The sequence below is a fragment of the Parambassis ranga genome, chromosome 1 (genome assembly GCF_900634625.1).
Source record: "Parambassis ranga chromosome 1, fParRan2.1, whole genome shotgun sequence".
Taxonomy (NCBI): Eukaryota; Metazoa; Chordata; class Actinopteri; family Ambassidae; genus Parambassis; species Parambassis ranga.
This window is the reverse complement of record NC_041022.1, coordinates 11,435,118-11,457,886: the sequence shown is the minus strand read 5'-3', so window position 1 is coordinate 11,457,886 and position 22,769 is coordinate 11,435,118. Positions and strand designations below refer to the sequence as shown.

The following is a 22,769-nucleotide window of genomic DNA, read 5'->3' as shown; positions in this document are numbered from 1 at the left end:
ATTCTGTCCAGACCCAGGTAGTAATTTTAGTTATAACTAGAAAAGGGCATTTCCTGAAGAAAATGCAAGTTTGATTGCTGCAGCTGAGGCATTGCTTTGAATGCTGATGTGAAGGATTGCTCTAAATTGCTGGAGAATCAGAGCAATTCAGAGCTTTGTATGCCTCTGTGTGTCAGCCTGTCACCATGGTAACAGCAGAGGAGACCTCAAAAACCATTCCAATTTTGAGAGCCTGGCGTGCGGAAACGATTCGGAATTAGAAAATTCTGAATACAATTTTGATAGAGTAGCATCTAATGAGCGTTTTTAGACTAAAATTGGGTCTGTAGCTTAAAATTTGTAGGAGGAGATACATTTGGCAGATGTACCGAAATTGTTTAATATTTGAAAAACTATAATTTTTTTAAAAAAATTCGAAGTGAGATTTACATTTTGATAGTTGAACGGCTGAAATCGGTCAATGTATGCTGAAGATACGCTGCGCCAAACATCTTACGGAAGAAAAAGAAGAAAGAGGGTAAAGAACAAGAGTTTGATTGCCTGGTTTGGTTGCTGGGCAACCAAAGTAATTATAGCTTAACTATCAGAGAGCGTATTTAAACTCTCTATCATAAAGATTCAGTGTTAAAATGTATTGGAATTCATAAGAATTCATTAGCGATGTTAATGCTGCAAATTTCAGTGTTCTTGTAAGCCTGTTGGTAATTTCAAACCTTTTTTTTATCTCGTATGAAGGAGGTTTATCGTGTAGCTGGAGCAGGAAGCATGCCCGTGGAAAGGACGACGGAGTTCCGAGCCGAAGAGCTCTACAAATATTACAAGGTTTATGAGACCATCGGCTCGGGTAATTTCAGGACTAAATGCAGTTTGTGTCGTTTCGTGTCATTTCTATTGTGTGTTAAAGGACACTGTGTTTTATTTAGGAGGCTTTGCTAAAGTCAAGTTGGGTCGTCACATCTTGACAGGAGAGAAGGTTGCCATTAAAATCATTAATAAAAAAGATCTCGGGGTGAGTCTGACTGAAGTGTACAACACAAAACTTACACAAACCATGACCTCAAGCTGCAGGACCATTTGAAAATGTACAAAACAAAAAAATAAACACGGCTGTGTTTACATCACATTTAACCGATGTTGAAAGCACCTTCACTTTCTAACTCTACAGGATGACTTGCCTCTTGTGAAGCTGGAGATTGAAGCCATGAAGAACCTGAGTCATCAGCACATCTGTCGGCTGTACCAGGTCATAGAGACCTCCACCCAGATATTCATGGTGCTGGAGGTAAAGGTCGAACAGACAGAGATGATGTGTGACTCTGAATAAAACAATCTTATGTTCATATATTTGCCTTCTTTGTAGCACTGCCCAGGTGGAGAGTTGTTTGACTATATCATAGCAAAGGACTGTCTGTCGGAAGAGGAGACCAGGGTGTTTTTCAGACAGATTGTGTCTGCCATGGCCTACGTACACAGCCAAGGATACGCACACAGAGACCTAAAACCAGTAAAAGTCCTCATCATACAGCCAGATACCACAAAATGTTTCTCTGGGTTTGACTACACTTGATTCTAATGTTTGTGTCTCTGAATCTTAGGAAAACATATTGATTGATGAGGATCATAACTTGAAGCTCATTGACTTCGGCTTGTGTGCCAAACCTAAGGTACATCATCAGATGAAAAAGTCTGATCTTTAAGGTAAAACTGTCACATACTGGTCTACATATCACGTTTCCTCTTTCTCAGGGAGGTTTGGGTTATGAGCTGATGACATGTTGTGGGAGCCCCACATACGTTGCACCTGAGCTCATCCAGGGCAGAGCTTATATTGGTTCAGAGGTAGGACATGCATACTGTTGAATGTTAACATGTAGAAACCTTTGTGTTTACATTCAGGATCTCCACTAAAAAAGATCAATTATTACCTGCCTGCTCTGCTGCGTCTGCCTCTTCTTGGTTTCTTGATCTTATTCACTGGTGCATGACTCAGTACAACTGAGCTTGAAGCTGAAATACTGCTGTGTAATGTGTAACCTCCAGGCTGATGTATGTAGTATGGGAGTGCTGCTGTTCTCTCTGCTCTGTGGATACCTGCCCTTTGACGATGATAACTGTGTAGTCCTCTACAGGAAGATTACAGTAAGAGCTCTGCTGTGTGTCCAGCATATTGGTTGAAGTTATGGAGGTGCTGCTAAATAATTTGTGGCCATGACCAACAGTCGTTGTTTTGTCTTACAGTCTAAGCTAGTGCCGGAATATTGTTTGTTTTTCCTGAAGTGTTTGTGACGTGGATATTTTTTTTCAGAGGGGGAAATATGACAACCCACACTGGCTCTCTCCAGGGAGCGTCCTTCTCCTCAACCAGATGATGCAGGTACATTTCAGTCAGTTTGTTTGCTGTTTTATTTGTGTTTTATCTTGACCTTATCCTTTTGTAGCACCTATACTGTTAGGCAGAGGAGAATAAGCTACAGGACCAGTTCTAGATTCGTAGGAGTGGTAGGTGTAAAATGAGATTCAGAGCAAGAAAAGTTTAAATGAAAAGCCGGCAATTTACTAGAAAATTAGACAAACAATTATTAACAAACAAAAACATTTCAGGCACTTATTAGTGTTAAGGTACCTTTAAAATTTCCCTCTGAGTTGCATTACACCTTAAGTGTTGTATTAAAGCTGAAACAAAGGTTTTGAGTTCTCCTGTTCTAGTATAATTTTATCTAACGACTGGTCGATCTAGTTTTCGTTTGGTTTTGGGTAATAAACCTAATATTCATCTAAATTGGGAATTTAACTGGCTCATAGGTTTACATTCCTCACCCAATACACATTTCAATATCAACAATGTCCCTTTAAATTGACCAACACAAATCAGTTAAAGTCGTTGACAGTATCAAAATCAAAACAATAGAGGTTACAAAGCAATAATAGAAATTTTCTCAATGTCCATCTGCTCAGTAAATACTCCAAATGTCCGTTATCAGTGTGTGTGTCTGGGTTTACACACAGCTCCTTTAAAGTCCAATAAATCCAAAGAAAATTCCAACTCCTACCGCGACCTTGATGTAGCAGTGAGTTTATGATGAAGAAGGTACCACGTGCAGTCCTTTTAGCGGTCCTAGGCACCACATTCCATGGGTTGGCTCGCCACTCGGATCTCCGAGGTTCAAGTACAAAACTCCGGGTCTTCTCCGGGGGAAAAAATAAAACCTGGCCTGCAGGACAGGCCACGAGAAATCAATTTTAGTTCACTTAATTAAATAGAAATGTAAATAAATGAAAATCCAGCCGCCTCACAGGGCTACGTGACTAAAAAGAAACTTAACATGGCGGCTTTTCTTCTTACATCCACGCCGCTCATATTAACAGCAAAATCAGACATGTCTCCACATAAAACAGGTTCAAAATACAAAAACAAAATACACAGGAGCATTAACTATTTGGGAAAATAAAATAGGTCGGTCATAACCATCATTTTCTGCTCTTTTGCCATCTTCGGCACTGTGTAAACAGGGCTTAATTGCCTCGTTACCTGTAACAGCGGTATTTTCACAAAACAGGCAAAACAGAAAGGAAACTTACCAAAACTCGTCCTGTTAAGTGTATTTAATCCTTATGTAATCCACACCCTGGTCTGGTAAGGAAAGATGAAGACTTTTACTAGTTGTAATGTCTTTCAGTTGTTGCTAGCTCCCAAATATCCTCAGATGTTGTTCAGCTAATTGCCGCTGCATCGTCTGCTCCACCTAGTGAGGCTGTGCGCTGCTACGCAGCTTCGTGGATGGGGGAGGGGCACTTGTCTTGGACAACTTTATTGACAACCGCTCAGTTAACAACGGTGTTTAAAATTAAAATATTTATTATTATTTTCGTTCTCATCACAAAAAGGTCATGAATTATTTAACTATTAAACTTAACTTTTTACTGACCTACTTATCATTTTTTTCATTACAAGTCTTTTTGTAGCGGGGGTTACATCCTCCCCTCTTATTCCCATGTACGCCCTCGTACATCACACAGTCTCTACATTTAACCTTCTAGGTGCATTAAGAGAGTCAGTAAATGCCAAAGTTAGGCCCTGGAATAAGGACTGAACCACGGTAACTAGTGGGTTGCCTAATTTAGGGTAAGTTAGTCTCTGTGCTGGTTCCCTATGTCTCGTGGAGCGTCTTAGGGAATCAGCATTGCTCTCCCGAAGATCAGTAGTGTCAGTAATGGTCTGTGTCTGTAGGTCAAGTAAATCTTGCAAGTTCTTAGACTGATTGTCCATCTCAGGAGGTATATCAGTCAAGGCTGGTTCCTCAGAGCCTACATCAAGTAAGGACTCCATTTCAGGGTTTGTTTGACATATCAGGGTGTTCCTGGAGCTCAACTCACTTGAGTTGCCTTCAACAGGTGTCTCGTCAGGTACGTGTGTCTCTTCAGGTACATGTGTCCCTTCAGAGCCAGATAAAATCTGACCAGGTAAGTTGGTATTTGCAGGTTTTGTTACAGGTAAGGTTTGGTTTTCTGTAATTACTGGAGCACTCTCAGTAAAGACTTTGTGCAACTCTGGAGCATTCGGCTCGAAGGTGGTTACAGTTCCATCATTACCCAATGAGTTTCGAGGGCCTATGGTTTCCAACATCAGGTTTCCATAGTCACAGAAGTAGTCAGAGTCAGAATCTTCACAGTCGGACTGTTGCTCGGCTGGGTAACTTATACTTCCGGTTTGCTGACGTGTTTTTGGTCGCCTGGGTTTATCTTTTGCCGGTTGTTCGACTTCCTCGGATATGGCAGGCAGAAAACCGCATGGTAATAACAAGTCGCGATGAAGGGTTCTCAAAGGGCCTTCTTTGGTCTCAGGTCTAACAACATAGACAGGAAGATCATTTGACTGTTTTATCACAACATATACATCAGACTCCCACCTGTCAGCCAACTTGTGCTTACCCCTAAGCCGGACACTTCTGACAAGAACTCTATCACCTTCCTTTAAGGTGGCGTCAATGATATGTTTGTCAAATCTGGCTTTATTGCGTCCAGCTGATTTCTTTGCCATTTCTGTTGCTATCTTGTAGCTGGATTCAAGGTGTGATTTTAAGTCGCGAACGTACTGAGAGTGGGAACTTGACGGACGGTCAACTGGCAGACCAAAGGCTAGGTCCACAGGGAGCCTGGGCTGTCGGCCGAACATTAGTTCGTATGGGCTGAATCCTGTTACCTCATTTTTAGTACAGTTAAAAGCGTGAACTAGAGGTCGAACATGCTCTCGCCAATGGCTCTTTTTGTGATTCTCCAGCGTGCCTAGCATGTTGAGAAGAGTCCTATTGAAACGCTCAACAGGGTTCCCTCTCGGATGGTATGGTGTGGTTCGGACCTTTTTAATACCAGCTAGATGACAAAGCTCTTTTATTGTACGAGACTCAAAGTCTGGACCCTGATCGCTATGAAGTCTCTCTGGGAATCCATATTGTGAGATGAAATTTTCCCAGAGGCACTTAGCAACCGTGCGCGCTTTTTGGTTTGAAGTTGGTATTGCAAGCGCATACTTAGTGAAATGGTCCGTAATCACTAATATATCTTTAGTGTTGCTAGAATCTGGCTCCACAGTAAGAAAGTCCATGCAAACTAACTCAAGCGGGCGAGTGACTATGATGTTCACCAGCGGTGCAGCTTTCTCTGGTGGTGTTTTGCGGCGTGTGCAACGGTCGCAGGTCCTGACCTTGAGTTCTACATCGGCTGACATTTTGGGCCAATAAAATCTTTTTCTGACGAGATCTAGTGTCCTCTCGACACCCATATGTCCCATGTCATCGTGAAGGCTTTTCAGCACTAGGGACCTTAGTTCTTGAGGTAACACAAGCTGATACTGTGTTTGTGCACCCTCCTGCCTTGTGCGATGGAGAACACCATCTCTGATGACTAGCCTGTTCCACTCCCTTAATAACAGGCAGAGTTCAGGGAGTTCCCTTTTTGCAGTGGGTGGGGGCTTTTCCCCCAACTCGATTTGGTTGATCACTTCCCGAATGCTTACGTCTGCATACTGTCTTTCTTTCAAGTCTAACGTTGTGAAATGAGGAATAACAGGTAAGCCACCAAGCTGCTCCTCGTCTTCATAACTTTGGGGAATGGCTTGTGGGAGATGGGCAAGAGACAGAATCAGAGGGCTGGTAGTAGAGGATTCTACTGGTTTATCCTGTACAGCCTGATGAATAAAATGCTTCTCACAGATTGCTTGTATTGTCTTTTGATTGACCAGGTTTGGGTGATTTATCTCAGGTAAGTGTCTTTGTGTGAACTGTTGTATTCTCTCTAACTCTTTTTTGGAAAGCATGTCATCAAGTTGTGCATCATGTGGGCGCCTGGACAGTCCGTCCGCATCCTCATTCTGTTTTCCTGCTCTATATTGCAGCTGGAAGTCAAAAGTGGACAGAGCTGCCAACCACCTATAACTTGTGGCATCAAGTTTCGCAGTAGTAAGAATGTAAGTTAAGGGATTACTGTCGGTGATCACAAGAAATGGGTTGCCATACAGGTAATCCTGAAACTTTTCAGTGACTGCCCATTTTAGAGCAAGAAACTCTAATTTGTGTGCAGGATACTTAGCTTCACATTTAGACAACCCGCGACTTGCATAGGCAACAACACGCTTTTGACCTTGTTGTGTTTGGTAGAGAGCGGCCCCTAAACCTGATGTACTTGCATCTGTGTGCAAGGTATAGGGTAGCTTGGGGTCGGCAAACGCAAGTATTGGGGCGCTGGTCAGTTTTCCAATTATTGTGTCAAATGCTGCTTGACACTCCGGAGTCCATCTAGCTCCAAAACACTCCTTAGGACTGTAGTATTTGTCTACATCCACCTTTCTCTGTGTCTTTTCCCGCAAGGGGGGATATCCAGCGGTAAGTTGATTGAGGGGTCTCATGATTTTTGAGTAGTTCTTGATAAATCGGCGGTAATAACCGCAAAATCCTAAGAATGTTCTGAGCTCTTTGAGATTGTTGGGTCTTGGCCAGGTTTTGAGCGAAGAAATCTTGTCAGGGTCTGTTTCAATTCCTTGTTCTGAAATGATATGGCCAAGGTATCTGACTGAGCTTTGGAAAAACTTACATTTTTCGGGTGAAAGTTTGAGGCCATATTCTTTCAAACGACTTAGGACTCTCAGAAGACGTTCCTCGTGCTCCTCCAACGTCGAGGAGAAAACAATGAGGTCATCTAGGAACACGAGAGCTTGTTTCAGGTTGAGTTCACCCACGCAGCGTTCCATAAGTCTCTGGAACGTACTAGGAGCGTTCGTGATTCCTTGAGGCATTCTATTAAACTCGAAGAATCCGAGAGGACAGACGAATGCAGTTTTGTGCTTATCTGACTCCTCCATTTCTATCTGGTAGAAACCGGATTTCAGGTCCAACACTGAGAACCATTTGGATCCATTCAATGCCGAGAAAGATTCCTCAAGGTTGGGTAAAGCATAAGAGTCTTTCACAGTTTGAAGATTTAACTTTCTGTAATCAATGCAAAGTCTGACGTCTCCATTCTTTTTCCGAACTACGACGATTGGGGATGAAAAGGGTGATTCAGACTCGCGGATGACTTCAGCATTGAGGAGCTGCTGCAGGTGACTACGTACTGCCTCTAGATCTTGTGGGTGTATAGGCCTTGCTCTGTGTTTGAAAGGCGTTGGGTCACTAAGCGTGATGTGGTGCTTGATCTTACTGGTGCGACCAAAGTCGAGCTCATGTTGGGCAAACACCTCTGGCATCGAATTTAACTTGTCAGTTATCCTTTTCTTCCACTCACCAGAGATTGGGGAGTCACCAAAGTCAAACTGAAGGTCAGGCTTGTCAGATTTGGGAGGGTTCAGGGTTTGGTTGTTAGCAGCCTGAACACTCTGGATAGCATGTATTTCAGCTACGACTGTCTTTGGTGTGAGTGTGATAGCATGGTCTGATTCATTTTTGACAGCAACTGGTATGCAAAGGGGAAGCTTGGATGGTAAGGTTGCTAGTCCGTCAGTGACTAATAGACCACCTGGCAAGGAGGCTGATGCTGGTGGTTCAACCATCACCCACTTTCCAGCATCTGGTGCTCGGCAGGCCACTGAGCCTTCAAGGACCTTAGTTTGTCCAGCTCCAATGGTTTCACAATGGGTACTATGCAGCCTAACTTCTCCCAAGCTTGGGTTAACTGAAAGCTTCTTCCTGGCTTCTAAGGCTTTGAGAACGACTTTGTAGCCATAAGGAAGTGAGTGTTTGCTTCCAGGGTCAACAATCTGTTCGTACTGCTCATAAAAGATGTCCAATGTGTTAGTGCCTATTAGCAGTGAAGGTGAGTTGGAACTTACATTGGGAACGATTAAGGCTAGGGTAGGCACTTTGATGTCTGCACCCAACGAGCTTTTGGGGAAAGTGATGGCAGCCTCAACATAACCAAGGTAAGGAACATTTTGTCCATTAGCGCCTTCTACTTCCAACAGGTCATTTAAGCAGTGGACAGGTAGGTGAGGCAGATTCTCCTCATAGAAGGACTGGGAGATTGTTGTTACTTGTGAGCCGGTGTCTAATAGGCAGCTGCACATATAGTCACCAACGGCAACCTGTGCCGTACACTTGGCTCCGACTAGTCCTTTTGGAAGAGAAACTGATTTTTCAGCTTGTGTGCAGTAGCTTGAGACACATTTTCTTTTCTTGGGACACTCTGTCTTTGGTCCAGCCCCACTTTGTCCCACAACTGGAGCTGGGTTTAATTTAAAGGATCATGCTCTGGAGCATTTGTTTTATCCCATGCCGCTTGCTTGTCTCTCAGCTGTTTTCTCTTTAGGGCAACAAGAGGAGAGTTAGGCTCGTTCTCACAATGAGGTTTGATATGCCCATCCTCTCCGCACCTGAAGCAGTACCAGGGCTTTGGGCGGCTGCTCAGGCTGTCAGTTCTTTGATCTAACGGCTGTGATTTCTGAGCCTTGAAGCTTTCAAAGGAAGGTCCTAGTTTGGCTGAGCTAACAGCTTGTGACTTAACCTTTGGTTTCTCTGAGTCCTTTTTGTCGGTTTTACGTTTTAGTGATGCAAGGTGAGACTGTAAATTTGTTTTTTCAAGTCTTGGATTTCAGACAAGGGATCGATGGCAGATGAAGAAAGACATTCTGGGCTTCGCGATCGGGCACCCTGATAGTGTGCAAACACCTTTGGCTTTGAGGTGTTTAGATGCTGCTTCATGCGTGACATTTTGGATGTCCGCCTCCTCTCTGCAGTTCGCAGGAGGAGGAGGAGTTCTGCAAAGGTAGGTGGATCATGTTTCTTTTGTTCCAGTTGAAGTTCTGCTATCAAGTCATTGTCCCAGCAGCCTCTAACAAACTGCTTTAAAAGCTGCTTATCGAGTTCTCCTGCAGCGATACCTCCTCTTATGAATGTTGTGTTCAGCATCACTTGGAGCCGTTGAAGGTAGGATGAAGGTTCCTCGCCATGGTTTTGCATGGTGTTTAAGTATTTGGCAAAGAGGTCGTCGCCATCTTCAACTGTGCCAAAGGCAGAGTCAAGGATCTTTAAGTAGATGGAAGGAGGTGATTCAACAGGTAAGTGCTTTACTAACTCTACTGCAGGTGAAGAAAGGCTTTCCAAGAGTCGTCTGGATTTGTATGAGTCAAGCTGCCTGGTGTCTTTAAGAAGAAGTTCGACACTTGAACGCCAGCTCTCATAGTCAACTTCATTATTTGGGCGGGGGCAGCGTCCAGAAAAGAGTCTTAGTCTGAAAGGAGTGTTCATTTGTGAACTAATATCCTCAGTTCGTAATATGTGCTCCACTATAACTTTCTGAAGGTCTGGTGGATTCACATCATGGGGTTTTAAAGAGATTGGATTTGCACTGATTTGAGTTTGCAGTGGAGGGTGGCTCTCCACAGAAGACTGAGTCTGTCGGTGTGGGGGGTCATCAGACTGTAAAGTCTCTTGATGGTGGGCTAGAGTTGGACTAAGTGCGTCCTGTGAATCAGAGTTCTGAGGTGACTCAGAGTCCATACAGTCACTTTGGTAGTCATGGTCAGAGTCAACAGCTTTGCTTATTGAAGAAAGCTCTTCTCTCAATACAGCTGCAAAATCTTTGCCTGTCTGCTTTGCTATGGTCCTTAATTCAGTCAGATATGTCTGCGTAGCAGTCTTGCTAACTACTGGGGTGTAGACACAACTTAAAGCTTCAATAAGGTAAACGTTGTCAGGTTTCTCTTTTGGTGAGAATTTGTATGGTAGCAATCGTGACAGCGATTGCACCGCAGTGCTGTATGCATACTCAACAATGGATTGCTTACCAACACCCAGAAGAAGAGGATCTACAGGAACTACTGTCTGAATAGACCCATACTGCTTGAGGAAATCATAAAGCTCCTCATCGACTTCAGTACCGGTTAAGCCAGTCACTAGGACTGAATTTGGTATCTTAACGTTGCTCTGTTGCACGGCTTCCATGTCTACTCCTATTTTGTTTGTTCACTTCATTTATTTTTGTGATAGTTTGGCTCTCTATCATGCACAAACCACTCCTGGCTGGCTCGCCAAATTTTATGTAGCACCTATACTGTTAGGCAGAGGAGAATAAGCTACAGGACCAGTTCTAGATTCGTAGGAGTGGTAGGTGTAAAATGAGATTCAGAGCAAGAAAAGTTTAAATGAAAAGCCGGCAATTTACTAGAAAATTAGACAAACAATTATTAACAAACAAAAACATTTCAGGCACTTATTAGTGTTAAGGTACCTTTAAAATTTCCCTCTGAGTTGCATTACACCTTAAGTGTTGTATTAAAGCTGAAACAAAGGTTTTGAGTTCTCCTGTTCTAGTATAATTTTATCTAACGACCGGTCGATCTAGTTTTCGTTTGGTTTTGGGTAATAAACCTAATATTCATCTAAATTGGGAATTTAACTGGCTCATAGGTTTACATTCCTCACCCAATACACATTTCAATATCAACAATGTCCCTTTAAATTGACCAACACAAATCAGTTAAAGTCGTTGACAGTATCAAAATCAAAACAATAGAGGTTACAAAGCAATAATAGAAATTTTCTCAATGTCCATCTGCTCAGTAAATACTCCAAATGTCCGTTATCAGTGTGTGTGTCTGGGTTTACACACAGCTCCTTTAAAGTCCAATAAATCCAAAGAAAATTCCAACTCCTACCGCGACCTTGATGTAGCAGTGAGTTTATGGTGAAGAAGGTACCACGTGCAGTCCTTTTAGCGGTCCTAGGCACCACATTCCATGGGTTGGCTCGCCACTCGGATCTCCGAGGTTCAAGTACAAAACTCCGGGTCTTCTCCGGGGGAAAAAATAAAACCTGGCCTGCAGGACAGGCCACGAGAAATCAATTTTAGTTCACTTAATTAAATAGAAATTTAACATGGCGGCTTTTCTTCTTACATCCACGCCGCTCATATTAACAGCAAAATCAGACATGTCTCCACATAAAACAGGTTCAAAATACAAAAACAAAATACACAGGAGCATTAACTATTTGGGAAAATAAAATAGGTCGGTCATAACCATCATTTTCTGCTCTTTTGCCATCTTCGGCACTGTGTAAACAGGGCTTAATTGCCTCGTTACCTGTAACAGCGGTATTTTCACAAAACAGGCAAAACAGAAAGGAAACTTACCAAAACTCGTCCTGTTAAGTGTATTTAATCCTTATGTAATCCACACCCTGGTCTGGTAAGGAAAGATGAAGACTTTTACTAGTTGTAATGTCTTTCAGTTGTTGCTAGCTCCCAAATATCCTCAGATGTTGTTCAGCTAATGGCCGCTGCATCGTCTGCTCCACCTAGTGAGGCTGTGCGCTGCTACGCAGCTTCGTGGATGGGGGAGGGGCACTTGTCTTGGACAACTTTATTGACAACCGCTCAGTTAACAACGGTGTTTAAAATTAAAATATTTATTATTATTTTCGTTCTCATCACAAAAAGGTCATGAATTATTTAACTATTAAACTTAACTTTTTACTGACCTACTTATCATTTTTTTCATTACAAGTCTTTTTGTAGCGGGGGTTACACTTTTTTGACACAAGCAAGGTAGAATGGGGTTCTTGTCCATATTCCTACATGCATCATCTACAGATGTTGAAAGAACATAAAATATAGAAAATAGCCAACTGAAAAAAGGTCCAGTGGAAAAAAAATCTCTGTCACTCACTAATTGATTGCTATAATGGGGATATTATCATTGCCCAACTTGCCATTTATTGATGTGTCCATTTCACCTTGCAGAACACAGGAAGTGCTTGTTTACTGTAGGCAACTAACATTGGGGGAATTCAGATCTGTTAACTAAACTGTTTTTGTCAATGGAGTTTGACGGTTTGATTCAGTGTGGTGTCAGTTCCCTGTAGGAAAACCCTATCTGACATCAAGGAAAAAAGGTCCTTCTTCAAAGAAACAGAGCCATCCTCTTTTACAATGTACACTTAATATCTTTATCTGTAGTAAAGCACAGTAGTCTATTTTGGGAATTTACAATATTAATATCTATCTCACATAAACAATCAGTTTCTGAACTGTTCTTGTATTATAGTTTTAGACACAGTGTACATGTTGAATTGCAGTGTCTGTGTGTGTCCTGTAGGTGGACCCCAAGCGTCGTGTGACTGTTAGACAGCTACTGGATCATCCCTGGGTGATGAAAGACCACAACAGCCCTGTGGAATGGTACAGCAGGCAGCTGGTAAAGACACAAGAGGATCATCTATAACAGCATGCATTAGCAAACATTTAAACCACACAATTACAAACACTTAAACAGCTTTTGCTTTCGATATGTGTTCTCTTTGGTAGCTTGTTTCTTTTGGTTTCAAATCAAAGATTCGTTGATTTCGAGGTTTTTTACTGAAACAATAACATCCTTGTATTATATACTCAACAATATTATTTGTTGGAAATTGTTGTTTTCGTGTGTTGACATAAAACTAGAAGTGTCCCTCTTGGGTCTTTAATGGATAGTCCTGGTCTTTTTTTTTGTAGCTTGGTCACATAGATGAAGACTGTATCACTGAGATGGCAGTGAACATGAAGCGATCGAGAGAGAGCACCACAGCGCTTGTGAGGGAGGTGTGTGAATTCACTACACTGTAAAATCTGTTTAAGAGATCTGTGTGCATTTTTTTGCATGGTTTCTGATGGATTTTAAAACATCTCCCCTCCCACAGTGGCGTTATGACCACACCACAGCCACCTACCTGCTGCTGCTGTCAAAGAAGCAGAGGGGAAAGCCTGTCCGCCTGTGTCCTCAACCAGCTGTCTATGATTCCTCCTGCTCTCCGCTGCACCAGGGACTACAGGTCAGACTCTGGACCACTCCAATATACTCCACATATTTAGGGCTACTGCCAGGTGGATGTTCTTCTTGTACTGATTCTCTGCACCTAAATGTTGTTGTGGACCTTTTTTCTTGTGTTCATTTTCAGACAAGAGACGCATTTCAGTTCAGCGAGGATGAAGATGCTGTGATTATGGATTCTATGGACTTTTGCTCAGATTACATTGATGATTGCCCTTGGGTTTCAGTCTCACAGCATACACCCCAGGGGGTCAGAGGTCATCCAGATGAAAGAACAAACAAAGACATGGTATGTGAAAGTTGAAACAAAAGCAGGAAGCAGAAGGAGGAAGGGTGGTTGGGAGACCTGATTGTCAGACAGTCTCTTTGGTATTCTAACATTATGCTATGATGCTGCTAAGAAGACCCTTATTTTGTGGTATTTGATTGTTCACAAGCAAAGGCAAAAGGGGAGGGAGCTGCCATGGTAAACCTTGGCTAATGCTTCTGCAAGACAGCTTCTCTTGGTCTATAACCATTTACCTGTCTTTAAAGATGACAGTCATTCCCCATACAGTGACTAAATGTTGTAGAGAGAATGAGTTTGGTGTCCAGCTGATGTGCTGTTCAGACAGACCACACATTCAGCATGATTCTGTCAAGAGTAATGTACTCATACCACTTTTCTCATGTTGGATTCCTAAAGAGGCTGGCATCTCCATCAGTGGAAAAAAGGTGTGCTTACAGCCCAACCCCAGAGAGGGGGCGGAAAACGACACCACACCGCCAGGAGAAGAAGGAGAGGGACCAAGAACGAACCAGTGAAAACAAGGAGAATACTGCTATCCAAGAAAAAGATGTGGAAATCTTTGTGTTGCCGCCACCTCGAACCCCTGTATCCAGCAAGAAGAACACACGCCACAACAAGAACGTATTGACTACCCCTAATCAAAATGGAACCAAACCCACAGCGGTCACACCCAAAGGTAGGAATAATTTCCTGGTTACAGATAATGCAGAGCTTCAGGACTAGTACAGTTTATTTGAATACTGTAATTGTTTGTTGTTCCAAACAAGGGCTTGAAGTACCGTCCCTATTAGATTAGATTTGCATTAACCAACTGCCCCTCTCCACCCCCCCCCCCCCCTCTTTCCTTTATCTATCCCACACTCACAGTCTCATGCAGCTCTCATAATCACAAGTGCCACATCCACATGCCACACATTTGCAAGTAAATTGTCTTCTGGTAATAAACTCATTTTATTTGGCCATTTTTTTTATCCCAAAGCCACTCATATTTCTGTGATTTAGCTGTCATTATGTCAGAAAATGGACACACACTCAGATTCACTCACACTTATCACTGTCAACTCAAAGGTGAGGTTATAATCAGGAGGCTAATTCTATTCACCTATCTGTAAATGGAGGACACTAATGTGAAAAGAGAGTCATTAAAGGCTTAATTATTTGTCATATTGACGTCTCTGCTCAGATGTCCAGCCTCATTTGTTTCTTTTGGCTAAACTTGCTTCCGCTGAGCTGGTTGGTGTTAAAGCCTCGGACTCTGGCTCAGCCCTGCTTTCTTTACAGCCTCCCACTCTCTGAGCTGCAGTGCAGACAGGCTACCTGTGACATACACACACCATGGTCTGTGTGTGTCTGTCCCTAGGCATGTGCTGTGACAGGTGTAGCTGTCTCTTTCCTTTGCTCACTGTCCCACGTGGGCTGTAGTGACATGTGTTCTCTTGCCACTAAAACCTATCTCTCTGTTGTGTGTGTGTGTGTGAGAGAGAGAGAGCGAGTGTGTGAGACTCATTTTGCCTTTTGTGTTTACAACTCTAATGCCAAAAACAGCCAGTCATATGCATAACAGCTGTTCTTACAGTTTAACATTTGATTCCATCCCATGAGGTTTTGTCCTTTTAAATTACTTAAAACTGGGATGAAACATTCACTCCATAATATCTGTTTTTTTTTTCAACACTAAAAGTTTCCTAATGACTCAATCATTTTTGTATGTTAGTAGTTGAACCACACCAAATAATAATAATGTTATGACAAGAGTCATATGTCCTGTGTGTGTGTGTGAGTGTTCTCCCTCCCCGCCAACAGGGGGGAGCATACTATTGGTTTTACAGCTGGATGACGTGGAGCTCGAGGATTGGAGGACACAGATGGGCTCTGAATTTAAAAACCCTCCACATCAGCCACCCGATGCTCTTGCCCTCCGCTCCACATCCCGAGAAGACTGCGTTCGATTTGTTGATTATACGTTGGACATTAGATTGTGAATAGTATTTTGTGTAATTTAGGTTTGTCGTTTGATTTTTGCTTTACCTAGAGTAATTGAATTTAAGTTATTACTACATACCAGACACATTCGAGTAGGGGTGAGAAGCCGTTTTTGTTTATTCGTTTTCTCCTGTTTTTTGTTAGGAAGTCAGGGAAGTCACCTGTATTTTTGTTTGAATCTCTTTTATTTTGTTCAGGAAAGACAGGAGCTGAGAACCTTAGTTGTTTTGTTTGTTATTTTGGCATTGCTCACCCTGAAGGTTTCTGTTGTCTCGGTTCGTTTATAAATAAATTTATATAAATTCCATTCGTCGTTGATATTTTTCATATACCTTGGGAACTGGAACAGGAGGGAAGAGTCACTTTATGCTACAACTAGGTTTCCCCTAGGCCGGTTGTAACATAAATTGGGGGCTCGTCGATTCTTTTGAAAGCGTGTTGGTAAGTAAAACGTTCGTTATCGGTAAATTAAATTTGGCTCGTTCGTGTTTTGATTCGTGTCAGTAAGTAATTGGCAATTCGTCGTTTTTTTTTTTTGGAATATTGTATTTTTCATATTACTCTGCATAATACTGGTTGACAGTTTTGCTCTGAATATGGAGTTTGATCTAGAGTATTTTGTGAAGAATCCTACAGTCCAGCAGTTGGACAGGTGTAGGAAGGTGGATTTATTAATGATTGCTGCGCGTTTTCAGGTCAGAGTGCCTCAAAACGTTAAAAAGGAGGAACTGAAAGAGCTTTTGCAGGAAAAGCTGGTGGAGGAAGGTCTGTGTGTGTCTGTGCCCTCTGTAGAGGAGGCGGCGAAAGCTGACGTGAGCTCCCGTGACACGGTGCGGCCCAGCCCAACCGCTCCCTCTGGTCCTTATGTTATGACGGCAGAGGAGATGCAGCTAACTCTCAGAATAAAGGAGATTGATTTGAGAAATCGCGAGTTAGAGGTGGAGGCCATGCACCTGAGGGCCTTAGAGCTAGAGCGTCTCCCCTCTGCGACTGCACACCCATCTGCCTCACGACAGGTTCCTCATTCTCCTCATGACACATTTGATGTGAGCAAGAACATTGCTTTAGTGCCACCATTCAGAGAGTCTGAGGTGGACTGTTATTTTAGTGCCTTTGAAAGAATCGCAACCACTCTGAATTGGCCTAAAGAAATGTGGTCCCTACTGGTTCAATGCAAACTTGTAGGTAAAGCACAAGAGGTGTGTACCGCCCTCACGCTTGCACAAAGTCTAGATTATGATATCGTGAAAGCCACTGTGTTGCGGGCCTACGAGCTGGTGCCGGAAGCATACCGGCAAAAATTCAGAAACTGTGTAAAAACTGTCACCCAGACTTATGTGGAGTTTGCGCGTGAAAAAGGAGTGCTTTTCGACAAGTGGTGTCACGCCACCGGCACTAAAAGTTTTGAACAGCTGCGAGAGTTGGTGCTGCTAGAGGAGTTCAAAAAGTGTCTTCCTGAACGAATAGTTGTGTATCTAAACGAACAAAAGGTCGACACGATTGCTGCAGCTGCTGTTCTGGCTGATGAGTTTGAGCTTACTCATAAGAGTTTCTTTGTTCCACCCGTGCGTTGCGAACCCCCGGTCCAGTCTGACTACAAACAACGCTCACCAAAATCCTTTCGGCGCAGCCTGGCTGTGACTGAAAAGTCACACGAATGTTTTTATTGTCATGAGACTGGTCACTTTATTGCAGCCTGTCCTGTACTAAAGAATAGAGAACAAAATAAGAGCAAAAACCCTTCCCCTGTGAGTTTGATCCAAAGTGAGACTCAGATCGCATCAGATCTGTCGGAAACATCAGAGGTTGATGATGATTTTAAACCTTTCGTTTCAAAAGGATTTGTTTCTTTACTTGGCAGCGATGAGGACCGCGTTCCAATCACTATTTTGAGAGACACTGGTGCTAAGCATTCATTGATCCGACGTGGTGTCTTGCCGTTTTCAGAGAAAAGTTACTGCGGTTCTGATTTGTTGGCGTGGGGAATTAAATTAAGTGTGGTGCGCATGCCGCTGCACCAAGTTGCGCTCTCCTCCCCTTTGATTTCTGACACTGTGCGCATTGCTTTGCGAGATCAGTTACCTGTAGCAGGCATTGATATCATTCTTGGAAATGATCTTGCAGGGAAAAAGGTATTTCCTCCCGATCCAGAAGTTGTCGATGACCCACTCGCGGAGAATAATATAAATACTCCGTCGGTGCCAGATGTGCGCTCTATTTTTCCACAGTGCGTCGTGACGCACGCTCAAGCTCGGAAGCTTGACGTCGTAGACATTTCAGACTCATTTTTGACTGAGTCTGACTCGGCTTACCCCCAGCTTAAAGAACAAACAAAAATTGTGTCTGTGGATGTGGGCATGTTGCCAAATGCAAATGACTTGTGTTTAGATATAGATAAAAATGTACTTATCAATGCTCAACAGTCTGATAAAACATTGTCTGCCTGTTTGTCTGCTGCTAAAGAGAAGAAAGATGTGACACAGTCAGTCATTTACTCATTTGATGCTGGCGTCCTTGTACGAAGATGGATCCCTGTGTCCGGTGATGAAAGTTGTTCTGTCACTCAGATTGTGGTCCCAAAAGACTTCCGTATGCAGGTGTTACATTTAGGCCACGACCATGTCCTTTCTGGTCATTTGGGTGTAAAAAAAACATACCAGCGAATACTCCGCTATTTGTTTTGGCCAGGGTTAAAGTCTGATGTGGTAAAATTTTGCTGTTCCTGTCACGTCTGTCAGATGGCAGGAAAACCTAATCAGGTGATTCCTCGGGCCCCGTTACGTCCCATTCCTGTAATCGGTGAGCCGTTCGAACATGTGATTGTTGACTGTGTGGGTCCGTTGCCAAAGACAAAATCCGGTCATCAGTATATCCTCACAATGATGTGCGCTGCCACACGCTTCCCAGAGGCCGTTCCTTTACGCTCGCTACGGGCGAAGTCAGTGATAAGCACACTGATAAAATTCTTCTCTACCTTCGGGTTGCCAAGGCGCATTCAAACAGACCAAGGAACAAACTTCATGTCAAAAGTGTTTGCCCAGGTGATGTCAGAGTTGGCTGTTAAACATAATGTGTCCAGTGCGTATCACCCAGAGAGCCAGGGTGCGCTGGAGAGGTTTCACCAAACACTTAAGTCCATGCTCCGTAAATATTGTCTGGAGTCCAACAAAGAATGGGATGAGGGTTTACCACTATTGGTGTTTGCTATTCGTGAGACGTCTCAGGAGTCTCTTGGTTTCAGTCCGGCTGAATTGGTTTTTGGACACACTGTGCGCGGCCCGCTGAGGCTGTTGAGAGAGAAATGGCTTGCTAACCAGCCGAGCCCTGCGCACAGTGTGCTGGATTATGTTAGTTCCTTCAGAGAACGGTTACACACTGCATGCGAAAAAGCCAAAGAAGCACTCGCTGTCGCTCAGTCCAAAATGAAGGAACATTATGATAAAAAGACGCACAATCGCATTTTTCAGCCAGGAGACACTGTTCTCGTTCTGTTGCCTATTGTGGGGTCCGGCCTTGAGGCCAAATTCTCTGGTCCGTATGAAATTGAGAGAAAAATCAGTGAAACTGATTATGTTGTGAAGACTCCCGACAGGGGAAAGAAGTCTCGTGTATGTCACATAAACATGTTGAAGAGGTATATTCCTCGGGGTGCCGGTGCGCCAACAGCTGCTCCCGTCACGTGCGTCTCCACTGTGGTGCCGCACTCCAGCGAGTCTGATGGTGATGAGCTGCATAAACAGACTGCTGCAGTTCCTAGTCCGCGCTTGGAAAACTCAAAAATTCTGGAAAAGTTGGAAGAACATTTGTTTTATCTACCCCAATCCGCCAGGGATGACATTTGTTGTCTCATTCGTGGACACATGTCCATATTCGGTGACACACCAACACAGACTAATATCATTCAGCATGATGTGGATGTTGCAGATAATCAGCCCATCAAGCAGCACGCGTACCGTGTGAATCCAGTGAAACGCGCCGCTATGAAAAAGGAGGTTGGATATCTTTTAGAAAATGGATTTGCTATCCCAAGCAGCAGCCCGTGGAGCTCGCCTTCACTCCTTGTCCCAAAGCCTGACCAAACGCATCGGTTCTGTACCGATTACCGTAAGGTGAATGCTGTCACAAAGCCTGACTCGTTTCCTCTGCCCCGTGTGGACGACTGTGTCGATAGAGTGGGTTCAGCTAAATATGTGACAAAACTGGATCTATTAAAGGGTTACTGGCAGGTGCCACTCTCTCCCCGTGCCTCTGATATCTCTGCCTTCGTTACTCCTGACCATTTCCTCCAGTACACAGTCATGCCGTTTGGTTTAAGAAACGCTCCGGCTACTTTCCAGCGGCTCATGAACACGCTCCTTGCTGGAGTTGGAAACTGTGAGGCCTATCTCGACGATATTGTTATCTATTCTTTCACATGGTCAGAACATATGAGCACCTTAAGAGAGGTATTTCAGCGCTTAGAGAAGGCATCATTAACGCTGAATTTGGCTAAGTGTGAATTTGGAAAAGCTGAGGTCACCTATCTGGGGAAACAGGTGGGACAAGGGAAAGTACGCCCTCTGTTGGCCAAAGTGCAGGCCATTGTAGATTTTCCGGTGCCAGAAACAAGACGACAGCTCCGCCGGTTTCTGGGCATGTGTGGTTATTACCGGGGATTTTGTAAAAATTTTGCAAGTGTCGTGGCTCCTCTCACTAGCCTAACAAGTCCTTCTTCTCCGTTTGTGTGGAGTGATGTGTGTCAGCAGGCCTTTGTCTCTGCTAAGGCTCTCCTGTGCAGTGCACCTGTGCTGGCTGCTCCCAGTTTCGAGTGTCCTTTTAAACTGGAGGTTGACGCCAGCGCTCACGGAGCAGGCGCTGTACTTTTGCAGGAGGATGAAAAAGGAATCGATCATCCTGTGTGTTTCTTTTCAAAGAAATTCAACAAGTGCCAGCTACACTATAGCACAATAGAAAAGGAAGCATTGGCGTTGCTGTGGGCACTGCAGCATTTTGAAGTTTATGTTGGCTCTACTTCCAAACCAGTTTCTGTGTTTTCAGACCACAACCCACTGGTGTTTCTGTCGCGAATGCGTAACAACAATCAACGTCTCATGCGCTGGTCCCTGCTGTTACAAGATTTTAATATTGTGGTTCACCACATAAAGGGGTCAGAAAATGTTGTGGCCGATACGTTGTCCCGAGTGGGGACATAGGATCAAACATTTCTTGAGGGGAAGAAATGTTTGATCTTAGGTGGGGGGGTGTTATGACAATAGTCATATGTTCTGTGTGTGTGTTCTCCCTCCCCGCCAACAGGGGGGAGCATACTATTGGTTTTACAGCTGGATGATGTGGAGCTCGAGGATTGGAGGACACAGATGGGCTCTGAATTTAAAAACCCTCCACATCAGCCACCCGATGCTCTTGCCCTCCGCTCCACATTCCGAGAAGACTGCGTTCGATTTGTTGATTATACGTTGGACATTAGATTGTGAATAGTATTTTGTGTAATTTAGGTTTGTCGTTTGATTTTTGCTTTACCTAGAGTAATTGAATTTAAGTTATTACTACATACCAGACACATTCGAGTAGGGGTGAGAAGCCGTTTTTGTTTATTCGTTTTCTCCTGTTTTTTGTTAGGAAGTCAGGGAAGTCACCTGTATTTTTGTTTGAATCTCTTTTATTTTGTTCAGGAAAGACAGGAGCTGAGAACCTTAGTTGTTTTGTTTGTTATTTTGGCATTGCTCACCCTGAAGGTTTCTGTTGTCTCGGTTCGTTTATAAATAAATTTATATAAATTCCATTCGTCGTTGATATTTTTCATATACCTTGGGAACTGGAACAGGAGGGAAGAGTCACTTTATGCTACAACTAGGTTTCCCCTAGGCCGGTTGTAACAATAATGCTGGTACTATTAATATAGAACTATTGACTCTTGTGTCAAAAAAAAGAAAAACAGTGCCAGAAGGCTGAAATGATAAATTTATGAGACCAGAAAAGCAGCAGTCACAGCTTCCTTTATATTGGAAAATGGCTAACTAGATTCTTTACTTTTTTGATGTGTAAATGTAGGTGGTGATAGTGCAACTAAGGAGCTGAATAAGAAGAGGGCAGCAGAGAACAAAGATGCTGCAAACCTTGAAATACTGGCCTTTAGTCCAGAGCGAAGGTGAGTGCTCTACAAGATGAGTGAAGGGACGATGTCCTTACACGTCTTTGGTCGGCCAATCAGACCGAAATGGGGAAAAAAAAACAAGAACATGTGAGTCACAGGTGACAGAAGTTAAGCTAAACTGTTTGCTTTCCAGGCCTTGTTCTCTGGACATGGCCGTCACAGACAGTGGGAAGAAGAAGAGAGCAGGGAAAGTGTTTGGTTCCCTGCAGAGAGGCCTAGATAAGGTGATCACTATGCTCACCCCGAGTAAGAGACGAGCCCATCAGCACGGCCCCCGCAAAATCAAGGTATAAGCATGGTGAAACAACAGACCTCACCATAATTTCTTCATTTTTCTTACTTCAATAAACCATGTTCATAGAAAAGCTACAATGATAAACTTTTGTTGATGAATGGCTGTCTCCTTCCAGGATCAATACAACGTGACTCTGACCAGTCAGACCAATCCAGACCAAGTGCTCAACCAGATCCTGTCCATCCTGCCGGAGAAAAACATCGATTTCCAGCAGAAGGGGTTAGAAAGACATGCTTCCTCCATCCTTTTTTTCATAATGCTGCTCCTCCTATCAAATTCAGTCATTTTACCATTATTTACTTCACCCATCATTCAGGTACACTCTCAAGTGTCAGACCTGCAGTGACTTTGGAAAGGTGACCATGGCGTTTGAGCTAGAGGTGTGCATGCTGCAGAGGCCAGAGGTCATCGGAGTGCGCCGCCAGAGGCTGAAGGGAGATGCCTGGGTCTACAAACACCTGGTGGAAGACATTCTCTCTGCATCCAGTATCTGAATGATGCACTTTCCTGACAGTAGCACTGCTGGTTTTAAGTCAACTTTAGCATAATTGTCAACAACATGACGTTTCTTGTCAGAAAAGAATGACTGATGCAGGGAGCTGTCTTTTTTTTAAAACATAGACTAGAATACTGTGGTATGTTGTGCTGATTACATTTGGTATTAAGCTGGAGCTAATCAGAAAATATTCAATTCGAGAGAAACGACCATGTACATAAGAAAAAAAAGAATATTGCTTCTCAGTGGGATGCTGAA

The 22,769-nt window shown here is 43.4% G+C and overlaps 1 protein-coding gene across 1 annotated transcript; it reads left to right on the top strand.

Annotated features, from left to right (window-relative positions):
* Positions 1-750: 750 nt before the first annotated feature.
* Positions 751-22,509, top strand: LOC114434571 (maternal embryonic leucine zipper kinase-like). The gene is made up of 17 exons (XM_028403892.1): positions 751-844; positions 924-1,009; positions 1,166-1,282; positions 1,361-1,504; positions 1,596-1,664; positions 1,747-1,839; positions 2,041-2,139; positions 2,306-2,374; positions 12,584-12,682; positions 12,979-13,065; positions 13,164-13,295; positions 13,422-13,583; positions 13,980-14,259; positions 21,618-21,714; positions 21,854-22,007; positions 22,131-22,234; positions 22,332-22,509. The coding sequence occupies exons 1-17, from the start codon at positions 766-768 to the stop codon at positions 22,507-22,509; spliced, it is 2,049 nt and encodes a 682-aa protein (XP_028259693.1). The 5' UTR covers positions 751-765.
* The last annotated feature ends 260 nt before the right edge of the window (positions 22,510-22,769 follow it).

Excerpts from the sequence above, each read along its gene's own strand:
- LOC114434571 (XM_028403892.1), top strand. The coding sequence starts at position 766 with ATGCCCGTGGAAAGGACGACGGAGTTCCGAGCCGAAGAGCTCTACAAA. Across the intron at positions 845-923 it reads TTATGAGACCATCGGCTCGG|GAGGCTTTGCTAAAGTCAAG; the intron begins GTAATTTCAGGA and ends TGTTTTATTTAG. Across the intron at positions 12,683-12,978 it reads AATGGTACAGCAGGCAGCTG|CTTGGTCACATAGATGAAGA; the intron begins GTAAAGACACAA and ends TTTTTTTTGTAG.